This window comes from Trachurus japonicus, chromosome 15 (assembly GCF_045865225.1).
Source record: "Trachurus japonicus isolate A0001 chromosome 15, Traja_1.0".
Classification (NCBI taxonomy): domain Eukaryota; kingdom Metazoa; phylum Chordata; class Actinopteri; order Carangiformes; family Carangidae; genus Trachurus; species Trachurus japonicus.
In genome coordinates, this window is record NC_140921.1 from 22,090,670 (window position 1) to 22,118,108 (window position 27,439).

The 27,439-nt window shown below is 41.1% G+C and overlaps 1 protein-coding gene across 3 annotated transcripts in view; it reads right to left on the reverse strand.

Annotated features, from left to right (window-relative positions):
- rmdn2 (regulator of microtubule dynamics 2) overlaps positions 1-17,932 on the reverse strand; it is a 31,336-nt gene extending 13,404 nt beyond the window's left edge. For 2 of the 3 annotated variants that reach the window (XR_015037767.1, XM_085800515.1), the window contains exons 1-5: positions 16,419-16,525; positions 13,706-14,160; positions 3,953-4,133; positions 3,768-3,870; positions 1,889-1,949 (exon numbers count right to left, since the gene is read on the reverse strand). Coding sequence is in view for 2 of the 3 variants with exons in the window: in XM_085800515.1 (XP_085656641.1) it covers positions 1,889-1,949; positions 3,768-3,870; positions 3,953-4,133; positions 13,706-14,151 (791 nt within the window). In the remaining variant the exon portion in view is untranslated. Of the gene's footprint in view, positions 1-1,888; positions 1,950-3,767; positions 3,871-3,952; positions 4,134-13,705; positions 14,161-16,418; positions 16,526-17,812 lie in introns of those variants that run through there. The other variant, XM_085800516.1, reaches the window with a different exon arrangement.
- Between the last annotated feature and the right edge of the window lie 9,507 nt (positions 17,933-27,439).

The following is a 27,439-nucleotide window of genomic DNA, read 5'->3' on the forward strand; positions in this document are numbered from 1 at the left end:
GAGCAGGAACTAACTGGCAGCCCGTCTAAACAGCATCTGCCAAAATGTGACGAGCTGGGCGGCATTGAGGAAAACAGGTGACAAGTTTTCTCACGGCATCGGTACACTAAGTAAACAGTTACCTCAGACATAAACTTCCTTGCAACACTGCCTGGCACCGTCCCCAGTCTCTGCCTCCTCCCTTCTCAAAGCGCGGCTTTACCTACTTTGCCCTGTCCATTCAACTTAGGCTGCGTTTCTGCTCAGTTTAAGAATCTTACAAATTCCATTAGTGGATATAGGATTAAGCATTAAGCTTTTTTAAAGCTGTTGGTCTTAATTAACTAAACAAACACGGCCTTCTATTTCACTTAATGTCTCCGGTGCTGCGGTATGCGCATGAGCTAATAATTACTCCCTAACGAACAGAGCAAACAGGGCTGCTGGCTCCAACAGGCCATGTGGGTCTGTTTTCCAGCAGAAATCTTCACACGCATGTACACAGAAAATAACCACATGATCTCAATCACCCTGGACACTAAACTGAGAGGGAGCAATTAATGGAAACAAACAGGTAAACTTTGGAAACTATTAGTGTCATACACACAAGCAAACGCAAAGCTGTTTTTAAGGTATGCAGTTCATATATCCAGGCCTGGACATGAGTTAAACAAACTTTGAATCTTTTTTTTTTTTTGAAGCTGTATTTGTAGCAGCACAACGCTGATCTGGGAGCTGCATCTGGTGCAATCTTCATCTCTCTACTGCAGCCAGGGAGTCCATGTATTATCGGCAGTCAAGTTTTGACATGAGCGGTGTTTTCAGGAGGGGAATGCACAACTGGGGCCTGCACAAATACGAACGGGATTCATGCCATCAGGCCAGCTCTGCACAACTAATTAAAAGCAAGGGTTTTTTTTTTCTCTGAGTCATACAGCGACTGGGGAGGTATACACACGGAGAAGACGTTCTCTTCAATATACCTGGGCGTCACCTAGGGCTGCAGAATTTCCCTTAAATTAAAAGTCAGAGTTATACAAAACAACATTTAGAGGGAACATTATTAGCCTGTAAAGACGATCCACTAGCAGCGACCAAAAAAAGCTTTTAAAGATAATTTTTCAGTAATTCCAGCACCAGAAATCAAAGAATAGGCCTCAACCACAGGAAACACAGTACACATGCAATTGTTATGGGCTGGACACAAACCAACAATGCCTTGGCACCACGTGTATCACCTGTGTAACCTCAAGCACTAAAGCTGTACAGCTCGTGACACAACCGCCAAACATACAGGAACAACAACTGCTATACCAGACAACCATTAATCAGGAGTTATCCCGGTGTAGCCATCACGCTACCTGAGCGGAGCTAACCTCGGCTGTGTTTACATTCCTGGAAGTGGCTGTGATGCTATCACATGGATGAATGAGTGATGTTTGGGAGGTAAGCTAGTGATTATTTCACAAACAAGGATGTCTGCAAAGCGTGAAGCGGTGCACTTTTCTTTGGCCCACGGAATAAATGAACACAATGTACATTTTAAATCACTCTGACATCTTCCCCCCTGTGGGCTTTCTCAGAGTTTCCTCTTGATTCATTCAAGTTACGTTTGTTACACTGCCCAAAGAAATACCAGAGTCAAACAAACAGTCAAACAGTGAGGAGCAGCTGCTCCAGGCACTGGCAGGGATGTCACTCAAAAGCACAGCCCCCCCCTCTTCTGGGGAAAGTACCTACTTTATGTTTTCACAATGACTATTTTCAGGAATTGGCGATTCTATGATGTGGCTCAATGACAGCCAGTCGCATGCCATCAAACTGTATCTTCATGTGTTAATTGTCACACTGTAATGAAAACAACAAAAAGCAGCTATTCAATGGAAGGAGAGAAACAGGTCAAACCTACCACTGATGGCTTTCAGCACACGTAGGGTTCAGGCTCACGGCCTCCTCACCGACTTTCTTCCCTAAGAGGAAATAAAAGATAAGACAACAGGTCATGATGCAGCGCAATTAACTTCACATGACAAAATATATATTAAATATGTATATTTTGGGGGCATTTTTTGCCTTTATTTGATAGTACAGTTGAGAGAGACAGGAAATGGGGAGGCAGAGAGAGGGGGAAAGACATGCAGTAAAGGGCCGCCCGATGCAGGATTCGAACCGGGCCGACTGCAACGAGGACTATAGCCTCTGCATATGGGGCGCCTGCTCAACCCACTACGCCACACGGCGCATGACAAAAGAAGAGAGAGCGGATTAGTGGAGTCAAAGTCTGTGCTGCCTGAGAAAACACAACAGGATATACTGTACATAAATCAAGAAACATCACCAGGCGCGGGATTAACGCAATAAAAACCAGAAGTGAGATGGAACACGATACAGGAAGAGAGCTCAGCTTTAAACCCTTCATCACTCAGTGGAAAGTGTCTCATTCCATCTGGTCTATTAATACCTGGATGAATGTTAAATATGATGCCGCGCTGCTTTAAATATCCGTCCGTCTAACACTGTCAACTGCTTTGACAAAGGTGTCGCTGCAGTCGGCACCTTGCCAGCTCTGATCAGAGACTCACTGATGAGGAAGGATCACGGAGAAACAGGTCGGTCCAGTCTGAACTTCAGAACTGAGCCACAAAACAAAAAAAAAGCATCGAAGATCTACCGTGCAAGGTGTTGGAGTGAAATACAAGACAAGAAGAGGAAGTCATTGTTACCCTGCATTTAAAGGGCCTCCGTCACAAATCTGTGTCAGACTGTACAATATTGACTTTGAGGTGTATCAGGTGAACAGATGCAGCTACACAAGAAACCAGATTTGGTCGTATACCTCTGGAGCTCCTACATATAAAAAACTAAAAAACAAACTAGCTTTGAAGAACATCATTATGTCAAATCATTTAGATAAGAAATGTTATCACTTTATTATATGAGATGTTTGTGTTAAATTGTGTCATAATTGAATTCTTGGGTTATGGCCATAACATTATGATCTTCACCTTTGACTGCTCAAGTCTAATCAATATTCATCCTTCAGTCTAAGTGAACTTTTTATTCAAATTAGAGAAAAGCTCTGTTCCTGAGAGATTGCATTCAGGAGAACTGGATTAATGGATAACACTAGAAAAAATACTGAACCGGTCTAAAGTAAGTTCTTGGTAAATGCAGCAGTGTCTGTCTGTTCATGCTGTTTTCTGATAGACTGGTTTGGTTTTGGACACCAGATATACTCACAAATGGCAACTTTCACCTGGAACAGCCCAAAATAGGACAGTGTAAAAGTCACATGATTCACACTGATACAAAGACGTTGAAATGACAGGATTTAGAGTCTAACTGTGAATCAATAGACGACTCTAACCTGCCGATAAATGTCAGTCATCTAGTATCGAGACACCAGTGATGGTTAACAAAGACTTTTCTAGATGTGTCTCATTCATCTGGCATCAGCAGTATGCTACTATGAGAGTTATATTTATATAATTGAGTCACACTATTATGATCTATTAGAACTGGATCAGAGTGTTTTTTCCACATAAACGGATGACGGTACACCACTTACACCGCATCCATTGTCGACTGCCCCAAAGGCTGATTTCGGTCAAACCTTGCAAAACACGGTTCTTTGCCAATTCATCGTCGGCCAGCGACTCAAACCAACCGACTCAGATCATTCCCAGATGAAACTCCGACATCTGAGGGAGGCTGGTCCTGCTGTGGTTATGACATCACAGCACCTCACATCCAGCAAATGAGGCATAAAACAAGGTTTGGTGAATTACCAGTTTCTGCGTGGGTCTTCTTCTCCTCCTGAGTGGAGCTGACGTCATGAACATCGCAGTAAGCTCGGGTTAGCCGCCACAGAAACGGTGAGTTCTGTCCAAACTGCAGAAGTAGTACATCAGAGCGTGAGGACACGGCTGCAGTGACATAAAACATGTGTGGAGTGAATACAAAGTGATCACACCTCCTCTCTCTGCTCCAGAAGGATTTTGAGGCTTTCCCTTTTGTCAGACTCGGCGCCCTGATGCAAGCGGTCGATCCTCTCGAGAAGGACGCACAGCTTGTCCTCGGGCTGCTCTTCGTCCCTCTCTTCTTCTGCATCGCTTTCCTCCTCTTCCTCCGAGTCTGTCAGTGCAGTCATGTACCTGGAAACACAAAACAACACAGGGAAGAATGTGTCAGTTTTAGCGGCAATTATTTTGTTTGCTGTAGATTATAGGTTATGCTCACGTTTTTACAATCACACCGCACATAGTTTTTTTTTTAAAGGTGAAAATGAATTGCCAATTATCTCTGTGTCTGATTTGCTGCCAACTGAATTTATGTGTCTGTCTTGTGTAAAAATGTATGTTTATTTTAGTCTCCCTTGAAAAACAGATCATTGAAATTACCTGTTTGAATGAAGTATTTATTGGAAAGAAAAGAATTACTAGAAAGCTGAACTCAGACACTGATGGGGTCCAATCACCAGCCCAGACTGTCTCCATCCCCCTCATGCAGGAACTTTGCCTCGGGACTCACGATCTGCCAGTTTCCCTGAGTTACAAGACAACGGCCTGCATCCCAGCGCTCCATCTAAATCTAAAATCATGTCCTACTTGACAAGGGGGGAATGAAAACACCTCAGCTGAGAAATTTCTGCGGATCAATCAAAATCCCGTCTTAATGAGCGTTTTTTTTTTACGAGGCCGTTCCTTTGCCAGGAGCTGATTATAAAGGATCAATCTTCACCGCCTGTTTACACCCAAATGGCACCAGGTTTGTTTACATAAGTGGGTCACTTAATTGTTTATAAATGCTGGCTGTTAAGAAACTCCTGACTTCTTACCGTGGATAGCTGAAGGCTTTTACATGAACACGGGGAGACTTGTTTGTCAGGGTGAGGCACGCAACGCTCGCATTAGATGCTTTATGGTCGCCTTTCAACTACTGTAGCTGTATGAACCAACACCCCGAGCTAACACTTAAGAAGCAGCCGTAAAACAAAATAGCTATATTAACAGCACTGGTAGCAATGAAAGACGCAGACATGAGTGAAAATATGAGAAAAAAAAAAAAAAATTAAAGCCTCTGTGGAGTGTCAGCAGCCGCTGCGTGCATGCGTGTGCGTCATCGGCGGTTGAGGGGAATATTTTGGGCTATGAGCCACAGTTCTGACGGGATGTGTCAGAGCGGGCCACAGACAGAAACACCACAGACCCAGCAGGTGCCTTGTGCTGGAGGCTGCTTCCTGACTCCACCCACAACACACACACAAACACACACACACACACACACACACCTTTAGCCAAGAGTGCCGTGATTACAGGAGTGATATGAGGGCACTGGAGCTGCTGAGATTTCACTCGTCACAGCTCAAAGTCAACAACACAAACAGAGCAGCAGCAGCAGCGTGCAGAGATGAAGAGCATCTGATGAATTCTCTGTTATATTAATGGATTGAATATATATATTCAATCACGGCTACACTGTCTATACCGCCGATCCGTACAGGGTCTGGAGCCAATCCCAGCTGTGGTAGGCCGAGGGCGGGGAGGTGCAGTCTATCACAGGGCCGACATATAGAGACATACACACACCAACATTCACGCCAACGGGCAATCGACCCAGTGTGTGCATGTTTTTGGACTGTGTGAGGTGTGAGGAAGCCAAAGAACCCACACAGACACAAGGAGAACATGCAAACTCCACCCAGGAGGCCCCAAGGCCTGGGAATCAAACCCAGAGGATAGGCGAGAGTGTTAACCGTCGCACCGCAATCAATTTCTTTAATTAAAAATAAATTGCATTACTACGTGCCAGTGAAAAGTGACACACTGAAATAGAGTTATCACCTCCCGGCTCTACAGAGCTTATTGTTTCGGATTCACGCCTCCACACTTTGTGTTTTACTTCAGTCTCCCTGTTCTCACCACTGTGCTGAGAATAAAAGGAGAAGATTAGACGTACATTTGCAAGATAGTCAGATACATGCCCCTCAACTGATACAGATGATACTGTGAATAATTTAGCTCAAAATATGACAGTCACATAAAAAACTACTATAATCTAATCTATTTGTATTTCTGTATGAAACGATTTGTTCATGCTGCCCTCAGGTGGACAAAATATTAGTCATTACCCGATTTGAGGAAACCAACATAACTTTTTTTCCCTTTTTTTTTACACTACACAGCAACTAGTGTTACCACAAGTGGCTTTAAGAAAACAATGGTAAAATGTGATAATGTCACAGAACTGAAACAGGAAACGTCAGTTAGATATTAACATCTTTAACATCTACCTAATTAGTGAACAGCAGCTGACATTAGCCACTAGCTACTGGTCTTATTACATCAAGTGAGGCTGCTGTGGCAAGACCCCGAGTCCAATGAGGAAGAGAGGTGTTTTCTATTGCTTATTAATTTGACTTTTTAGGAGAGATGAATATCAAAAGTTCAAATGCTACATAGTCTGGCTACACAGTTGAAGTAATGATACAGCATGCACTTTGTTGGACTGAACTTCTTCACACTCAGTGGTTTAGCAGGAAATGGAGAATAACCAGAGCTGTGCTAGAAACCAGACTTTATTTTATCTTTATTTTAATCTCCATCTGTTTTTGTACCATCATTTTGGGATAGCGCTCCAAATCCTTTCCACAACCTCGCTCTCTGCGCTAACCCCTGAGTAAACCCTAAAACCTGCAGGCAAGGCTCAAAGCATTTATTGGCCGATACACCCCAGCTTTAAAAAAAAATCTGAATGGGTGTGCTGCAGTGTTTACTCTGACTGTTGTGGTCGTCCTTTTTTTGTCTGGTCGCACCGTATTACAGAGCAATAAACAGGCCTGCCACTAAAGTAGCAAGATGGTCTCATTATTGGACTTTGTGTCATTCATTCATCCCTAATTCATTCATTCATCCTTTTGTTCTTTTATTCATTCAGCAGTCCGTTTTCCCTCCCTGCAGTTATTTACTCAGTGGAGCTGGAGAGACAGGCAGCTCAGTACTGAGTGATCAGCGCATTCCTGTCACGCCATTCCACGGCTCATGAATCACTTGAGTTGAAAGAAAAAAGAAACTAAGGATCTATTTGTATTACTGTGTGTGTTTATATAATGTATATAAGTTTGCGCAGGAACCATTATTATCCTTGCAATGTCTCTTGAAGTGCACGGCTCTGAAAGAACAAGTTTAAATACTGTCAACTTTATTTCAACACCGTCTAAGGTACATAATATACCAGCAGGCCCTCCTATGACTCACACATGACAAGAAATGAAATTATTTTCTGCAGGCAAAATCAAGGGCAGGGCCGGAAAAAAACATTTAAAACCTGTTCTTACATGCAAAAAAATTAACTAAATTGGGGAAAAAAATTACAAGAACATTCACAAGCTGATGAAGGAGATGCTTATTAGTATAAATAAAGTCCTTTGGCTTTTTTCACTGGTGATTGAACACAACAAGAGATTTCCACAAGAGCCGCAACTAATGACATTTTTTCACTAGTGGTCATTTAAACTATTCAGAGTTATTAAATTGAATTATTCAGTCAGTCAAGTGTTATATAAAATATGTGCTTGCAAACCAGACGCTTTCTTTTACAAGAGTACCTCTGTAATCGTATTATGTTAAAAATGTTTGTTTTCCGTTTTTATTGTCCCCAAGGCGTCAACTAATGGGGATCCATATTAAATAATAAATAATAAACTGAAAAATTATCTTTAAATTACTGTTTTTACCCAGAATAAGGTAAAAAAAAAAAAAACACAAAGATATTAGGTGCCCTCCAACAACGGGCCTGTGCCACTGTAACATCAGGTTCTATCCTCCGCTTTGCGTTCAGCTAAAAGAAAGCAGGGCAGCATCATCGGCCCACACTTTCGGCCTCACACCTTCACACTCACCATGTACAGTTAAAGACTGTAAAGCTTCAAGTTTTGTTTTGAACAGGCTGTGTGCTCACTGAGTGAGATCAGCCTTTCAGTACACAGACCCAAAGGGCCAATGACGGAATCTCTCAATAGGGCTTAAGCAATGGCAGTCTCCTCGGTTACACTGTTCAAAACAAACCCAAGTTACCATCCCAACACCACCGGGCCTCGGAACATGCAGTCTGTCTTATTCAGTGTGTGGAGCTGTGGTGGAGCACCAATGAAAGCCCACTCCTCAACAATGGCCGCCGGACTGGACAGAGGCCCGTTGTTTATTCTTGACGCCTGGAGAGGGATTGACTCAGTAGAGTTTAACTTTCACTTTCAGCTGCTGAGCCACCTGCTGACAACAACACGACTGGGTTTCTAACTATACCCTGCACTGTGGTGTTACAGCAATACAGGTGGAAAATAGACGTGGGTTGGAAAACAACCCGTCATTTGTTTTTTACAGACACCACAAGTCAAAAATGAGTACAACCATTCATCTTGTCTGTTTATGCTGCCATAAGTAGATCTTCTCTTTGTTCTTAAAATAGTCGTAGGAGGAAACAAGTTTGGAAAATGAGGTTCGTGCATAGTTGTATAAAAAGGACACTTTGACCTGCACTCTACCAAAAGTCAGAAGTAAATCTGAACAGGAGGCAAGATGACACCAACCCTGAAAGAATGAAATTCAAGAAGTTTCTAAGAAACAGAAAAGGAAAGTAATGGTAAAGTTTCCTGATCTCATCATAAATTTGACAAGGAACACTTGCGAAATCACACATGAACACAATGACCACTCTCGTGGATTCATCACTAAGAGTGACTGCATCAGGGCAAAAGCAGAGGCATCCACAGATTCATGTTTCTGCAAAAAGAGTTTAAAGGTCCTGTGTTATATAAAATGAGATGTCCATGTCTTCTTTGATTATAACACAGGTCCATGTTTTATATCAATACTGTGAAAGTATCAAAGCCTCAGTCCACAGAGAAACATACACAGTCTGTATTAAAACCAACCATCAGGACAGCTGTAACTTTGTGATGTCACAACATTGCAGTCATCATCCAACCTTGCAGGGTTTGGTTGAGTTTGGCGTTATACCTGAAACCTGTTCTATTTTTATTTGATGACTCAGAAAACAGTCAGCCAATCAGAAAAGACATTTAGCTGGTTTTCTCACTACCCAGTTTTAAAAAAAGTGTAAAATATGTGACATTTATCGCAAACGTGATGCTGAACTGTGGGGGGGCGGTCGGAGACTGGTCGGGTCGACTGGAGGCACGACAGACAGGTGAAAGTGTCTGCTCTATACACTGTCCTCTTAAAACTCAACTCCATGAATATGTTTACTTGGCTGAGTGCCTTGTATGAATCTGAGGATTTTAATATGAATGACTTAGATGCAGACAGCTGCAGAGCAACATGTACCATGACGTCACGGGTAAGACAGACTAAAGCTTTTAATCACAATGCAGACAATGAGCGCTTTTCTCTTTTTCTAAACATTTCTGCGTGCGTTGACCAGGCTTGCCCCATCTCTAAACAAAAGTGCTTCTTAAATCTGCTTAAATCAACAACTATCCAGTGTCATAAATGCTATTTTTTTGGACCAGGAAGAAAGAAGAGGTAATGTCCTTGAGCTACAGCGACGTGATGTGAATAATAAACTTAGTGGGAACTGTTCAGGGAATTACAAGTTCCTACAAGACACCTTTAAATGAGGCCCTTGACAGCTTGGCACATGGACAGGGTGATTGATGGGTCTGGTTACCTGGAGAGAGGTAGCTCTAAAAACGCTGTTGTGACATATAAGGAGTCAATGGAGTAAACATCTGGAGCTTTTAACGTGCCAGTGGCTGGGTCTACATGTTCCCAATTATGATAGACACAACCCTGCCCCATAATTTTGACATCATGTCACACTAATTGTTCAGTTACCGGAGAGAATTATCATCATTGTGATTATTATGACTCAGATTGGAACTGGACTGTTATACCAACACTGGTCACACTTGAAAATATTACGTAAACACACATCTACAAAGATAAATAAAACGAATAACATGTATATCTTAGATTAGTCTGCTACAACTAGAATAAACATGTCAGCACGAAATGTTAGAAAACCATTAAGCAGTTGAAAGTTATGAAAATGATGATCATCATGTGCATCTGTTATGATTTGCAGCACAGCTGGCTGCAAGAAGATTTGTGGAAGGCCCTGTTTCTATGTGCATGATGCCCCCTGTTGGAAATCTGTCGCCCCACTAATGGCAATATTTACATTAGCGCAGAAATATTTGAAATCTGAAAATAAATCTTTTTACTGGTGATATATTCAATCAGATGAACACTAATTCTGTGAACATGTCAACTCCTACATCCACAAGACTTTTTTTTCATACACATGTCTATGCTGCTTTCTGCACTTTGCACTTTTCATATTGCACTTTATTATTACTCCACAATATCATATAGGCTACCTCAGACTTTCTTTTTGCTTGGAAAATGTGTGTCCATTGTCTGTCTGTCTGTATATTTTGTGTTTATGTAATTATTGTTGATGTCTGTGTTCACTTTTATGTTATGTGTGTGGTAAACGTGTGTTGAATGTTAATTTGCACATTTGGAGTTTGGAGAAATGCAATTCTGATCCCCTGTGTAATGACATACATAGTTACATAGTGTGATTGATTGACAATAAAGTTCAAATCAAATCAAATCTAATCAAATCACTGCTACTAAAACTGAGAGCATGCAAACCCTACATTTTGCACCAAGCAATAAATTCTGCTATTCTATTCATAAAGATTTAAGACTTCCACAAATCGGACAGACACCAAGAAGCTTTAAGTGGATGTGAGGATTAGGGGTGTAGCTGTCTCCTTTGGGAGAACACCACCGTCTCCCTAAGGGGCTGGAATTTCTTCACTGAGCTGTGCCCACTAACCCCCACACCCTCTGCTCATGCAAATAACAGAGCGGCATGAAAGGCTCTTTAATTACGGGAGGTGTGTGCGTGATGTGATTTCTTTTCAAGCATAATAACCTGAGCTGTAATTAAAAGCATTTGATGCAGCCAACAACTGTCACTCAAAAACACTGTGAACCACATCTGTTGTCTCGCACCTCCACCTGCTCCTCCTCTAGCCAGCCGGGCGGAGCGATGGTAACATGTTATGGATGGGAATGGGATGATCTGAATGTATATAAAAGAAGACCCACCTATGAGCCATCTTACTTCCAATGGTAACAAATGTACAACGGGAAATATTGTCAGGGCATTAACACAGCATGAAAAACATTTACTGCTGGAAAGGTAACTGTAAACTTTTCGTCTCCATGTGCTACAGTCAAGTTTAAAAGACAAAAACCAGGAAAACAGCACTCAAAAAGATAAGATATGTCCACATGCATCAAATTTATCTCAAGGATCTTACATGTTACATAACAACTGATGGTGGAGTCTTTCCTGGAAAAAACATAAACAAAAAGAAGAAGAATGCGGACGCAGATGGCAAAAGACAACACTGATAAGTGGATGTTGGCCCACCTAATGTTGTTGTAGTTGTAAAAAAAAAAAAGACAAAAACAATTGATTAATGATTGTGAGGACAGTAACAGAGGTGGGGAGGAGCCACACAGCTCTTAGTGAACACCTAAAACCTGTGTGGTTAAAGTGAGAGCAGCTGCACTCTGTGTTTTGAAGACTTCTTGGCACTTCTCACGCTCTACTTCCTACACAATTAAAGCAGTGGTCAATCCAAGATAAGTACGTGGATGACAGAAGATCTCCATCCCAGACCTCCTGTGCTACAGCAACCAGACTCGGCGCTGAGTCGCGTGTTGAGAATAAACATAATCCCGTCCAAGAAAAACTGGAGTCTGCTTGGCTGCTGAAAACATTAAACCCTCGGCTTAATCATCAGCATTTAACTGTTGATATTTTGTTTTTATAAGATGAGATTTTAAATGGCAGTCCATTCAAAAGGAACACATCTGTTGTTTATGCTCTCTAAGGTTGGCGGGAGTTCAAGGCATTTGGCTGAAGGTGGAGGTGGATGACTGGGCATGCAGTGCTTGATTAGTCTGCTGTTCTCTGCAGCACCTGAGGCAGACACACACACTGGCACAGCCGTAATTTACTGCGTGAAACTAGCAGGCGAGTTTAGCGAAGAAAGTAGGAGGTCCGTAGATTTGGATCAGCACACTGATCAATGGAACATGTATAAATTAACCTGAAATCAACTTTGAGTTTGACAACTGATGACATATTTATCTGCTGTTTATCTACCCTGTGTTTTCCTGAGGGGATTTACGTTTTTAAATAAAATTTATGGCTGATTCTAATATATATTTTCCTAAACTAACATACACACACATAGATTTATAATATGATATTAAGAATGTAAGTAAGATTTAAAAAAGGCAGATGTCTTGCAGCCTTTTTAAAACATGTAACATCTGCCCAGCTGTTGTCAAGTGAGTCTCAGTCTGTCTACAATATAGTCCCTGCTTCTACACATGAAAACTATATTTATCTGATAATATAATATGTGATGGGCCAGACCCTAAACTTTAAGATGGCCTTTAATAGTCTTCCTTATTTTCTGGCACATATATAATATATTTCCCATACCTAGGGCTATTCATTTTTCACATTAAAGACTAAATCCATGGTTTTGTTACACAGTAAGCAGACACATCCTGGTGTAATCTTTTTGCTGCATATGCTCGTGCTGGCTGCTCTCATATTCTACTCTCAAACATGTACAGAGGGATTTAAGAAGTTGTCATTTCCAATCAATCAGTTTGATAGTTCAGGCAGCGCTCACATGAGCTGGGTGCCCTCCCTGATCCTTGGCCTCCAGAGGTTCAGCCAATCAGAAGACAGTGAGGCTCAACAGCCAAATATGAGTTAAATCATCATTTACAGAAACTATCTTCTTCAATATTTACACACAAACACAAAATAATTTAATTTACTTTGGTTTGAATTAGTGTTACGTTTAAGTCATCAACCTCTGTGAAAACCAAATTCTTTATCTTGTCAGTTACTTATGGAGAATATGATACAAAACACTATTCTGTGTGCTTACCATACAAATATACAGTTATTACTGATGATAGATACAGCTTTTCTAATTCATCAGAAAGCTGTGTATCAGCAGCTACTGCAGTTACATACTACTGGTGTTGTACCAGCACTATGCTGCAATTCTGACACAGTGGCCAACAAGTCACATGACTTGACTTGGACTTGGGATTCAGAAAGATGTTTGCCAGACAAATAAACTGCAGCACAACTAAGAATAATAGTTCCTAATCTTTCCAGAAATTCAATAATTACTTGGAAAAGTTACAATTTACAGCCTAAAGTTGAAACCAATGTGTGTATTTGAACACCCTCAGAGTGACAGATATACCATTTCCCCCCATTTATGTGTGTGGGCAAGAACCAAGTGCACATGCATTATAGGTCTAAAGTGGAAGGTAGTTGTAGACAGGGGAGGTAGTTAACTCTCATTGGTATGAATGGACTGTAATGTTGGGATCGTACCTTTTGCTACTTGGAACAGTGTGTGATCAGTGTGATGGTCTGTACAGCTGTCTTAGCCAAAGGTGATCGGGCAAATTAATAATTGTCATGGGTGAAACCATCCAAAATACGTCTGGTCAAAGGTTTAAGTTTCCACACAGGGAGATTAATATTTGATCAACAAAAAGAAAAAACCGGAACAGCAGGTACATGTGTGTGATACTGAAGCTAACTAAAGTTCTCTGTGGTTCAGAGCTTTTAAAACACTCACCCTCCTTCGCTCTCTGCTTCCTCTGAACTCCGACCCCCAGCCGCAGCGGCAGCGATGGTGGCTGCAGCTCTTTTCCTCCGTGTTGGCGTGGTCCTGTGTAGAGGACTGGCTCGCCGTGCTTCCTCACGTCCCCTCAGCTCCTCCCGGACTTGGTCCTGCAGCGTTGGCAGAGCGTTCTTCAGCGCCTTCATCTCATCCTTTAGCTCCGACACGCACTGGATCAGGGCCTCCAGGCGCTCCAGCACCTCAGCCTGACCCGTTGGCAGACCTGCACCATCCACCAGCATGACGGCGGTCCCCTGTTCATTGGTGCGGTTGAGGTAGAACGCCGGGCATGAGGCTCTTCGTTTTGACCTAACGCCCTGGTAATAAGCCACAGCCAAACTGATACCAGCCACTCCAGCCAGGGCTCCCAGAACCAGCACCTTGCTGTCCGCCTGTGCCATCCTGCCGGTCTGCAAAGAAATATAAAAAAATGTTTTAGATCACTGGCTTAATGAGATTTTTGCTGCATTTCCATAAAGGGATAGTTCAACATTTTGGCAAATTGGCCCATCGCCATAATCCCTGCAGCAGTAGGTTTGTTACCTGTAATTGATCAACGCTGGGGAGTTGTTTTGAGGCAAATGCAGAGACTGCTTGCCAAAAAACTGCCCCCGACAGGAACATGCATCAAATGTTTTGCATGAATTTACCTCAAAAACGACGTCTCGTCCCGTTATTATCTCATAGCGTGGTGAATGTGCACGTCACAAATTGACCACGAGAGCGTTTTGGAGTTGTTGGATTGTGAATTTGATGCGTTTGATGAGGGAAACCAAGAAATCCCATTAGCCTCCGTAGCGTAGCTCTGAGCAGCTTGTGGCTCTGCTCCGCCGTTCTAAAAATAGCTTGCACTGACAATTAAAGGCAACAAACCTACTCCTAAAACTATGGGGATAATGGCAATGAGCAAATTTGCCAAAATGTTGAACTATCTCTTTAACAAGATGACAGAGATAAGTTTACACAGTTACACTCATTTAGATATTAAGATGAGACATGCAGCCCTGGGGATTTCTCAGCCTCTAACATTGATACCATTACCAGGTTCTTTCTAAGTGAGACAAAACAACCACCAGAAGGCTGACTGAGTCTCTTTACTCTGTCAGATGAGTTTTCTGTTTCCCAGTTATGGCACATGGCCACAGACAAAACACACATACACTCATACACACAAATACAGCAGCAAGAGAGAGTGAGCTGTAGCCACTGAACCTCCTCCTGAGAAACTTCGGTTGATGACTGTGTGTTTTAAAAACAGCTGCAGGTGAGAGGTGTGTGTGTCTACAGTGACTGTGTCTGTAAGACAACAGCTCCAAGGGAGTAAATGACTATTCCCTTGTTTACACAGAGAGAGCAGAGCATGCAGCAAAGTACAGGTCCCTAATGACATAGATCTGATCTGAGATGTTATAATTTTACATGTCATATCATCATCATCATAATATATATTTTTCTATACTGTTTTATGTCTAGTCAGCCATATTTGCAGTATTTACTGTAGATAATCTGTACTCTTTAACCAACATGTTTCGGCTTGTGCCCGTGTCAGCTGGGGTCAGAAGTACACAGTGCTTTGTTTATTTGGTCTGGCTGATAGAAACACTCCATATTGACTGATCAGTGATCAGTTATTTGAGTGACGTTTTCTGTCATAGTTCGATACAATATTTTAGTGCCGTGGTCGTCATTGCTAAGTGGCTTCAGTCAGATGATGGCAGTCCAAATACCAGACCAGTGTGCATGTTTGAGGTTTCATTTCAAATACATTGGTAGCCGAATAACAAGACCAGATATTGTGGTTAGATAATGACCTGCAATCAGTTTCTCACTGGCTGATTAGAGCGGTAGGTATCTAAGTTATTGACCTCACTCCTTACACACTGGTTTAAACACAGAGACGACAGACTGTAACCAGTCTGGTAACTCAAGGAGAAACACAGGGACACGATAACATGACTTCTCTAGCACATCTCTTATCTATGTTTGGACATCATTCTGTGTGTGTGTGTGTGTGTGTGTGTGTGTGTGTGTGTGTGTGTCCTCCAAATGTTTATTTGTCAGGAACATGGCATTCACAGCAGGAGACACTAGTAACACAACAGGAGGTGTATGACTCGTTAGTAAACCTGTGTGAGGTGCCCATACCCTTTAGCATCAACATTTTGGGCATTTAATCTCCTCTTCACTGTAATTAACTCTACGAGAACGAAGACCTCTATTAGACAAATGAGTTTAGGACAATTCATTTATCTGTAGCATACTGTTTACAAGGAGCTACGTTAAAAGTGGCTGCACTTACTACTAGCTTAGATAATTGGATCAACACCTAATCACCAAGAGAGCAGGTTAGCCAACAGCCAAACAGCAGCTTTGTAAAGCCTCGACACTCCGACAAATTCAACCACTGACTGGGACTGACACCTCCCTAGTCCTGTGTAATAGTAGGTTTCAATAACATGATCATATAATTATTTTAATTAGCTGCTAATGACGAAGTCCTGCTGCTAGCTGAAGGTCGCCAAACATCAACTGTCACATAAACAAAGTTAGTCGCCATGTTTAAGCGGTTAAAACGCACCAGGTCGCTCATACAGAAGACGTGAACGCAGCAGCCGTGTACAGCCGTAATTAATTTTTAAATATCAACAAAGCTGACAGTTTCACAGACCTTACAGCTCAGGTGAAGAAGAAGGAGGCACTTCTCGGCTCCACTGCTCTCTGGTGTAACCCTCAAAACATTCCGTACGAGCTCAGGCGCCACGAACAAACGTTCCGGGCTTTATGCGCGCCGACCTCACAAACAGAAAACTAGACTGACTGACTGACTGACTGCAGGTTGACAGTCCAAATATTTGACCCGAGTTGATTCAAACCTAACCCCCATTGTAAAGAGAAAAGAACATAGATTTGGTTGCCAGGTTTCACGTGTGTTTTTGATCTTTTTCTCTCTTTTTTTCTTTGTCTCTCAGTGCATGAAACAGTTCAAGTAGCCTATCAGCGAACTGAACAAGTCGATTCATTGAAGAAGAAAACACACACACTCATACACACAGTAGGCTACTGTATATGTGTTGTATATCTGAAACATGAAAGATTATAACGACCAACAGCTATAGGACCAAAAATGGTTCACAAATGTGTGAAGTTCACACTGTGAACTCGTTTTTAATCTACATAGCCTACTGCCACTGAGCATTTTGGCCATGATGAAGAGCTCCTATGACCTGTAGTGGCTAAGAAAATTACAACTAAGGTGACCAAGTGCATACATTCATACATGATGAATGCTGGAATGCCGGGCTTTATTTACGGCAACTTTACATTGAAAACTACTGAGTGACTGACTGCAGCTTGCCCTCAAACACAGTCGATGAGTCCAGATATTGGACCAAAGCTTATCCAAACTTAAACCACATTGTTACAAGTGAAGACAAAATAACATTCAAATTAGGTTAGGTTGTCAGGTTCTGTGTGTTTTTGACCTTATAGATTTCTGACTTAGCTGTTGCTTGTCACACACTTTGTAGAAGCAATATAATATGTAATACTTTAATACTTATGATATGAAATGAGTATCAGGTCAGAAATGTTTCTTATTGCCTCAAAGTGTTTTTGATCTTGGGGACAAAATGCTGCTGACCTTATGTCCTCACCATCCTCACAATTGAATAACCCACTGCAATATGTAGGCTACATTAAAATGTTGCTATTGCTTTTATGTTGCATTTGACACTTTTAACCACTGCAGATTGTTTGCGCAGTGACAGTCGACATAACAGTTATCTGGGTTGTCTTTCTTTTCATTCCTTATCATCACAACACATGAGAGAAGAATGAGTGGCCAAAGTTCAGTTCAGTTCACTGTTGTCTAAAACTACTGAGAGTCACTGATTATTTTTAGTTCTTTTAGGAGTTTCACGCGAAGGAGAATGCTTCCTGAAACTCATCATTATGTGCTGGCCATCTTCTGTCTTCTATTATTATCTTGCATAATATAGTTACTACAAATTCATCTCAAACTCATAAACATTATTCTATAATGAGAAGTTCAAACAGACTCACCTCTGTGATTTGCTCCTCTCCTCTCTGCAGTGAACTTTGTGTGCACCAGGATTTAAAAAGTTACTGAACACATGAATTATCACATCAACCTTGGACCTGCAGTCAGCGAACATGGCACTGTCCTTACTGGGTTTTATTCAAGTGTTACAAATGGCATTTGCGGTAGGGGATTGTTGGGATTGGGATTTTCCTTATTTTACAAGACTAAAACCCCACTTAAGATGCAACTCAACATTTACTTTGCAGTTGTTTTGCTTTCTTTTGAAATAGTTTTGTCAAATGCTCGTGTTTTTGTTTTCTCATGTTATCTTTCTCATCTACAAATACAGACAAAGTCATGATAATTGGTTTGGGAACGTTACCTTGGGAAAAAAAAAAAAAAAAAAAAAAAAAAATATATATATATATATATATATACATATATATATATATATATAACAACAATATACAGTTTGATGACCTTAGGACTTCAATTTTCAATACAGTTTTATTTGTATAGAACCAAATCATAATAAACATTATTTCAAGGCACTTTTCAGCGTGAAATAACAACCTTACTTATCTAAAGAGAAACCAAACAGTTTCCTTGATGACAAAGGAAAGAAAACTCCCTGGGAACAGGGGGAGACCTTCAACAGAAGTAGGCTCAGGGTGGGGATGGGGGTGGGTAGCAGAGGAGAAAGGCAGTGTGGGAGGGAGAGAGAAACCATCAACAGCTATAGATACTGTTGATTGTTAGTTGTCACAGTGAAAGTAATGTTAAGTAAGTGACTTCCGAGCAGTATGTCAGAACAAGACCCTAAAACTGTGGGTGGGTTAATTTACATGTTTAGAAAAGCCAGTTGGGTCTTGTTGCATGATAAATGCACGTCTGCAGCTGTCAACATCTACATGGATGTTAAAATCACCTGTAATGACTTTATCTGTTATGAGAACTCTGCTAAAAGGTCTGACATTTAGTGGTATTCAGAGTAAGGGGCAGGTGGATGATATGTGCTTTTACACTTTCTTTCATGTTTGACTTGGCAGTGGGACATGAACTCTCCAAATAAAAGGGAAAAAGCCATACTTACTTAGGGTAAGAGGGAGTTCCCTTGCATAATATGATGTGGGGATCGCTACGTGCAGTTTCTTCCCTGCTCTCTGAACACAGTATTGTTCGGCAGCCCACAGCCTGCATTCTGCCTGCACAGAGAACAAAAAGCCCACCTGAAACCAGGAGGCATGGCAGCGTAAAAAAAAAAAAAAAGAAAGAAAGAAAAAAAGTTTGCGTCCCTGGGTTGGCCCTGCAGACATAGATATGGTGATAAGGGAGGCGCATCCAGCCGTGGCCTTGCTCCCATCAGGTCAAAGCCAGCAGATAAGAAGATATTGTCAACACTGTCGTTTTATCCACCCACCACACATCTGCCCGGGCTCTCATACCACAGGGGAAGAAATGAAAGAAGCCTCAGATTTGCCTTTGTGTGCAGAAATGAGCCCATTACACTTGTCAAACAATACATAGGAGGAGAATCAGGGTGAAATAAGGCATCACTATCAGGCAGAGTGTGAAGCCCAATTGTTCCTTGTCAGCACTGCAAGAGTGTTTTTTATGCTCGTGTGTGTGAGACGCCAGCCTCAGCAGGAGGAAAAATAACTTCTGTATCAGTTATGTTTATAGATAGTTTAAAAGCTCATTCAGCCATAAAGATGTGGCAAGTGTTGCGTAACAGAATGCACAATATCACTCAACTTTGTGTTCCTGAGGAATTGGGGAAGTCCAGCCCGCCTGCTCTGTTGATGTCTATCACAGCTGCAGGCACTCACTGTTCTTATCCCTGGGTCTACCAAGATGTTGCTGTATTAGTGCGTGTCGCCAAGGAAACCAGAACTGTAACAAAGTCCATATAAAATTGTGAAAACCCACCGACAGCAACTGTTATGACTGAAAACAGTCACATTTGGGCTCCTGTGGGCAATTTCCATAAAGCTCTGAAGCTTAGTGGAGAAGTGCAGTTTATAATGTGTCATTGCACTAAGTGAACAAGCATGGTAGAAACTGGCTTACACATGGTGGCAGGGCAACAGAGGGGGGTACTCAGTCTTTTCTGGGGGTGTCAGGGAGAGAGTTTATTGAATCTATTTTTCTGATATTTAAGAAATGCTGGCAATACCAGTATCGCTCTCCTTTACAAATAAGTTCATTAAAATTCTAGGTCTGCTAGTGGGACAGCTGTAGTACCTGTCAGGCTGGTTAGTTTGATCCTGGTGTCAGGCAAGTTGTCCAGGAAAGTTTTCATTTTCACTTTTCATTTGACTGTGGTCATTAGCTGGAATTTCAAAATACTACTCTCTGAGGTGAGATAAATTTTAGTATTAATTTAATATGTCAGCACTGCCACATACAGCTTGGTATCTTAGTTCGTATAGCTAATCAGCCAGTAATGGGAAGTGTATCCATGCCACAGTTATTAAACCAGCAGCACCGAGGTCTTACCTCAATAAATTTCCCACCTCATTGCCCATTTTTGCACCACAGGCCCTGCCAAGGTGACGATGGTGGAGCAGCTCACTCAAAGCTTCAAACTGCTCCTCAGAAAGCTGCAGCCGACAGTGACAGAGGCTACAACTATGTCCACATAGTTTAAACCAGGTCAGAATGAACTTCAATATCATTTGCGGTGAGTCGGCTTTGTGAAGCAGCTAACACACTGTGATCTGTTCATATTCACAACTTGTCTGAAGCAGTTCAAGTATCAGCAAACTGCAAGTATTCATTGAAAAAGAGGCTGAACAAGAATTAGATTATAAGAAAACAGCTCATTAGTTTGTAAACGATACTATGTTCACACATGTCCTGTATATCTGAAACATGAAAGATTATATCTGCCTATATGCTTATATTATAGGACCAAAAATGGTTCACTTACGTATGAATGTTTTTCATCTACACACTGCCTTACAATCCTACACAGAGGATTTTGGCCATGATGAAGAGCGCCAGTCATCAGTAGGCTATGATATGAACTAGTATGACCTGCAGTTGCTAAAAGAATTACTAAGGTGACAGAGTGGTGATGAATGCTGGGAAAATGTAAGGCGCCGGGCAGATAACATCAGGGACCTCTGAGTGACTCTTGACTTTGTGTTTTAATGAGGTCTTCCTTCCTCTCTATCCTCCTCTGTATGTATAATTAGTCATGCAAACTGACATGATGCATTCCTCCAAAGTCAGATATACATCACTTACACAACTAAGTGGTAGAAAATAAATCTTTGCCCATCACAATAATAATAATAAAAAACACTTTATTTTTCAAAAACCGGAGCAGTCAGTTGGTAAGAACACATGGTTCTCTGACAAAACTTTAAAAATAACATAAATACATTCCTGGCCTTGCACTTTGGTCAACCCTCCCTGTCCTCTCCCACTACTAAATAAACACACCAGCTTATAACATTTAACTCTTCTAAAAGGTATGAATGCTCTCACAAAATTTAGCCTGCTTGAAAAATAAACCATATATTCTTCTTCTATAGGATATCCTAATTGAAGTGGTTAAATACTACACATAGGCAAAGTTCACATTGAAGATGTTAGTTGTATGTGGTATCAGTCATAGATAGAGCACAAACATCTGCCTTTTAGTCAACAGCAGAACATGGCCAGCAGGTGGCGCCTAAAGAATTAATATTGAGACGCTCTTGTAGGGATTTGAGAAGCTCTCTGAACACAGGTAGCTCTTTGAACAGGTTGCATTACAAGCAGAGATGTCGCTTGTTGTCCTCCTCAGCATATTCTCTGCAGTCTGATGGAACCAAGTCACTGGTCTGCAACAGCTGAGACACAACAGCTCTTTGTGGTTCTGCGTGTAATGAGCCAAAGATCAAGATAATCTGCTCTTAAACACAGTCTGCGCTTTATGTCGACAGCTCCAGACTTATTACCCAGGCTGCATCACTGCATGTGAATGTGAGGAAATCCTGAGTCATGTCTATCTCAGTAGTTACACTATGTCTCTCTGCTCAGGTAAATCAGAAAACATGATAATGAGGCATTACCGAGTGCCAGACAAGACACCGTTTGTTGCAACATCACTGTTCATGTTTGTAAAATCTATTTTGAATTGCTTTGCATGGACCCATTGATATAAATAGAGTGGAAAATAGAGCAGAATGACACAGTACAATTCAGCGGCACCACAAACTCAAGACATGACTATAGGAAGCTGAATCAACACTTCTCTGAAAGTGGAGCATCATAACCTCCATGGAGGTGATCTCTAATATTAGACTGCATCTGCGTAGTTGTTCCTATAAGGCAGTGGCAACTCGGTGTCTCTACAAGCTCTGTTCCTCCAATATCTTTAATGAGAAAATCATGGCTCTGGCTTAGTAGTGGCTTAGTGTCCATAATAATAATAATAATAATAATCTAATTTGCCTATAATCTATGTTTGTATTTTTTTGTTTTGTTTTTACAATGTATTTTTTATGTTCAAAATAAATAAATTCATTCATTCATTCATAATAATAATAATAATACTTGAGTACTCACTCTTTGGTGGTGGTGAATCTGCAGTTGGAACAAAGGATCTCCTGAACCTCCCAATATAAAGCAAGTGCCGTATGAGTATCTGTGTGAATGGATAAATGTATGATGCTAAAAAAAAAAAAAAGACCTATATGGGGAAAATTAGTATTTGATCCCCTGCTGATTTTTGTCCTCATTTCACTTGATCAAATGCAATATAATTTGTCGCATTTATTAATTTTGGATTTTTTTTGTTGTTGTTGTTGATATTCTGTCTCTCTCTGTTAAAATTAATTTACCACAAATACTATACCGCCCATTGCTTTGTGGGGGAGCAAATCAGCAGGGGATCAAATACTTGTTTTCCCCACTGCATAGGCTACATGCAATCCATTACTGATCTCAGTAAGTACTAACAAGAAGAATTATACATAGGCACAGTGGCACTTTGAGCAACAGTTAAAGGTCCAGTGTGTAATAACTGGCAAGAATTTGTTGGAAATTTTTGAAAAAAAGTGTATAATCACTATTAAAATAAAATGTGTTTCGTAGCCTTATAATTATTCTTTTATATATACATATAGCAAGGGTCTTGCTATAGAGAATGTCGCAGTCTTGCGCCACCATGTTTGTATGGCAGACCAGAGTAGGAAACAGCAGACATATCGTAAAATGGTTTCGATCTTCATCTCATCGCTCTATGCTCCTGAAATACTCCCAGTCATCCCAGTCCTGGTAAACACATTTTCTTGTCCTCAGAGGTCACCGTCACTTTGAGGGGTCAGGGGGGGTGAGTGTGGGCGAGTGAGTGAGCGCTGCAATCTAGAATCTGAACGCTAGATGTCACGGTTTTCCCCCCATTTTACACACTGGACCTTTAATGCTCATGCTGCTAATTAGCGCAAAAGACAAAAATACTTGATGTTGATGGTTTTTTCTATTTGACATGATAATGATGTTAGAGAGAAACACACTATTTCGAATGTATGTTGCTGAGACAGACCGACATTGCCGACCATAGAGCAACGCAGCTGACATGTCTGATGAAGGTCTTTGTCTCGGGGTTCACAAAAACTGTTGCACCTTACAACAGACATGAAATGAAAAAGTGTGAGTTATAGAGAGAAAGACAAGTTATTCAGTGTCTGTAGTGGTCTCAGGAGACATCGCTGTAGAACATCCTTCAGCTTCAAAGAGAAGTGGATTGTTGGTTCTTTCTTCGGTTTCTTTTGATCAATATTTAATGGTTTCTCAAAGGGGGGAAACAGTACGTGTACAGAAAATAAAGGGAATTCAGTGAATTCACTAGTAAAACAGAAAATCACCTTATGGCCGTCATGCCACAAGACATCACAGAATGTGCTGCTTTTAATGCTCATCAGTCAGTCGTGAAATATCTTTTCCTGATGGGAAAAGTCGGTACAGTTCAGAGGCTAATTTACAGGGGAGCTGGCAGTGGAGAGAGCTGATTGGCCTCCTAGGAACAGACAAAGGTGAAGTCATTCTCATAAAGCAAAATGTAGAGAGGTTGTGTCTCCATGTTCAGAGAGTTCAGTGGTTGGTGGAGAAGATGGTTTATTGTCCACGAAGGCACAGATTTGTATTGTCTGAGACCAGTGAGACTTTACTGAGGAAACTTAATTTTAAAATATGAGCTGGAAAAAGTTGCTTGAAGAGAATTATGAGAGTTAGAAATTGCTAAATTGAATTCCACCAATGCGAAACAGACATTTCTCCTGATGACAGTGCAGGTATAAAAATGTTCTTGTATATCAAGTATCACTGACAGCAGTTGACAGTGATGTGCAGCCATTGTGTGATGATTTGTATTGAAGAGTACTAAAGAGATGAGACTGAGGCATCAGTGCTGGAGTGGGTCCAGATGGGGCTTCAGAGAACAAAGAATTACAGTAACTACATCAGAGCCTCATCAAGAAATCACCACTATAATGGGATAACCATTTTATTATTGAGTGACCACGTCGACCATGTCAAGATGAATCAGAATCTGATTTTTAAAAATGAGGCAGAAGCAGAAAGAGATAATTAGGACAGAAGGAGAAGTTAAGGGAAGATGGGTACAAGGATAAACATGCAATCAAGGCTGTAGAGCAGTCATGCATGAACTCAACAATGACAACAAACAGTCTCTTGTGTGATAGCCTTGTGTTTTGTGGACCCGTCCTTCCTCCTAAACCTCCGCCTGACGTAATTCTACATCATTTAACTTCCTCCCGTCATAATTACTACAGACACCAGAGGAGACCTAACAGTAAAACAAAACTACAGGTGGTAATAAGATGTTTACCCAGACGACATGTGGGCTTCTTTTTTTAAAGCACTTTATTTATAACTTTTTTTCAGGTTACAGAACACTAAACAACAAATCAACTCTGCTCACCCACCCCTCACAAGGCCAAAGAGGGGAAAAAAAGATAAATAAATGAATAAATAAAATGAAAAAAAAGAAAGCTATATAATATATGTACTTACAACCTAAAAAAAAACAAAAAAATCCCGACACCTGCACACTCGTAACTATGTGGATGAACATGTGGGCTTCTTAGACCTGTAATAGTCTCTACCCAAAAACTTTGTCCCATACACATTACACAATCAGATGAGATTAAAAGTATGAATTGGTTTTCCACAGTCACAAATCATGACCGTGAAAGCCACTAGTTCCAATAAAAAGTCTCATACATAGGTTATTTTTGTATGTTCTTCCTGTCATCTTGAATCATTGCTACTCATTGCAGTTTAGGAGTTACCCTTACGCCACTCATAATAAATCATAGCTATATTATAATAACTGACTTCCTCATTGGGGCGGAAAATGACTACACCACATGCCAAAATTACAGTTACGTTATCACACTGAATCATAAACAGTACAAACTTAAATAATGTAGCTTTGACTTGGGTGGTGCTTCCTACAAGGTGTTAAGTCTGTGTTTTTTCTGGCAGTGAATGTGGTTTCCAGGAGCAGGTGGTGGTGGTGATAAGGGCCAAGTGATTCAACCATTGTTACATTTACAGTATAAGACTAGAGGTTAGCATACAGAGTAGACATACACACTACAGTCAAATACTACATCATAATGTAGTATACCCAGACTGTATGGGCTTGTGGGTTAGTAACCTAACTGAAGTAGATGAAAACAAGTGACAGAGATGAACAGTTAACTTGTGTTTGTTCCTAACTTGAGGAACCAGTCTGATGCTGAACTTGCAACATTTATTTTAGACCAACAAGCAAAAATATGATAATACTAATTTTGCATGTAGCGATAATTATAGATTTTCAAAATATTGGTCATATTGCTATCAGATTTTCATTCCTATCAAGTTGATTGATATCTTGGAGTGTGGTGACACTGCAAAAAAAGAGAAAGTCCAACAAAAAGAACTCAAGGATGTAAACAACCCCCGTGTGAGCCACTTACAGTATCTTCCATATAAGGCATTGTGGTGCATGAACACTGTTGTGCAGTGTAAAAGCAACAACTTGTTGGGTGGGTGTGCTGACTTTTGCTTTTTTATCTCCAATTAAAGTGGTTTATATCATCTGGCTAAACTGTTTATTTTGTCACATCCTGTCTGATTATCTGTCTCGCCCCGTCAGACTTCACTACTGTGATGATCCTGAATGCCCCCCCGTCAGTTACTGTGGTGAGTAATGTGAGCATACAGTAACTGATAGAAACAAAGGCCAAAACAACAACTGTAAAATCCAAAAGTTTGAATAAACTGGAATTACGTTTTAAACATGAGTGCCGGTGATTCTCCGGCCAACATTATTGTAAAGTGCAGCCGGGTGCCTTTGTTTTGGCGAAGCCGCGGTCCCGTAAATCAGCTTAAAAAAACGGTATGGTAAGAGGCACTGAAAAAACAAGACAAACAGTAAACAATGCATCTCCTCCCATCCTCGCCTGAAGCTTCAATCTCTCATGTTTTTCTCTCTCAGGCTTTATTTGTGTGGTTGCTGAGTGAAAGCCACCACAGTGGCAGAGAGGCCCAGAATAGCCGATGGGTGGGGAAGGCCAGCGGACTTGCATGTGGGCTGCTGAGCTGTGTGCTCTGTAGTGTCTCTAAACCATCCGCTGGCCGGTGGAATGGAGGCTTCCTCATGCATGCCAGTGGTCAGAGCCGGGCCTACACACCCTCAACTATTTCTGTCCTCTTCTCTCGCTCTTTCTCATTTTCTCCTTTCCCTCTTTCTTGTCCTCCGTCTCTCCCTTTCTCACGTACAGCTGCCTCTTAGAGTTAGAAAATGTTTGTAAATGCAGTGGAGGCAAAAAGGGAGATGGGGGAAGGAAGAAAACTGAGTTTGAGAGCGAAAACAGTTAAATTCATATTACCCTCTCGCCTAATTTCCATTCTATAATACTCCTGTCTGAACACAAGTTTATAATATATCTTCTGTTTTCCCACTTCTCTATAATTTATTATGCTTTAAATGACTTTTTGGCAAAGGCATTTGACTTATTTGTTCCACATACTGCCTCTTTTGAACCATGCTTGTTTTATTTTTGGCTGCTATGCAGTAATATAATACTGGTGACACAAGAATATATCTATTTTTTGCCCTTGTCGTAAACCGCAGACAGGAAGGAAATGCTTAAATGCAAATGAAAGAAATAATCGATGCAATGACTTACATGGATGATGCTATTTCAGGATTTACAAAATGTAAGCAGTACGGGAAAAGGGATAAACACACCCCATGGTGCTGTTAATCATGGTACTAGTCATCAGTGTGAAACGCACGTCTAACGATAACACTAACATTCCTGTGCTGATCACACAATTATGTGGAGCTGATTAAGCCTAATGCAATGACTAATGAATGTTTAGCTACCTCCAGGCAGGGCAGTATAATCTGAAAGAAATGTGAAACATTCCTTTTGTTTGGTATCTGAATGCGTCGGCGAACTGCACCGCTGGGAAATATAAATTCAGAACGATGTAATGACAGGCTGTCGGAGAATTCCTCGGCCGTACAGAGAGGGGTATTGTTTTAGGGAGGCCTTAAGTTAACATTTGTTATTCTCCAGCTTTCTTTGCTGACTTAAATGTGCAGCATTCAGCAACACAAAGGGCCATATGAG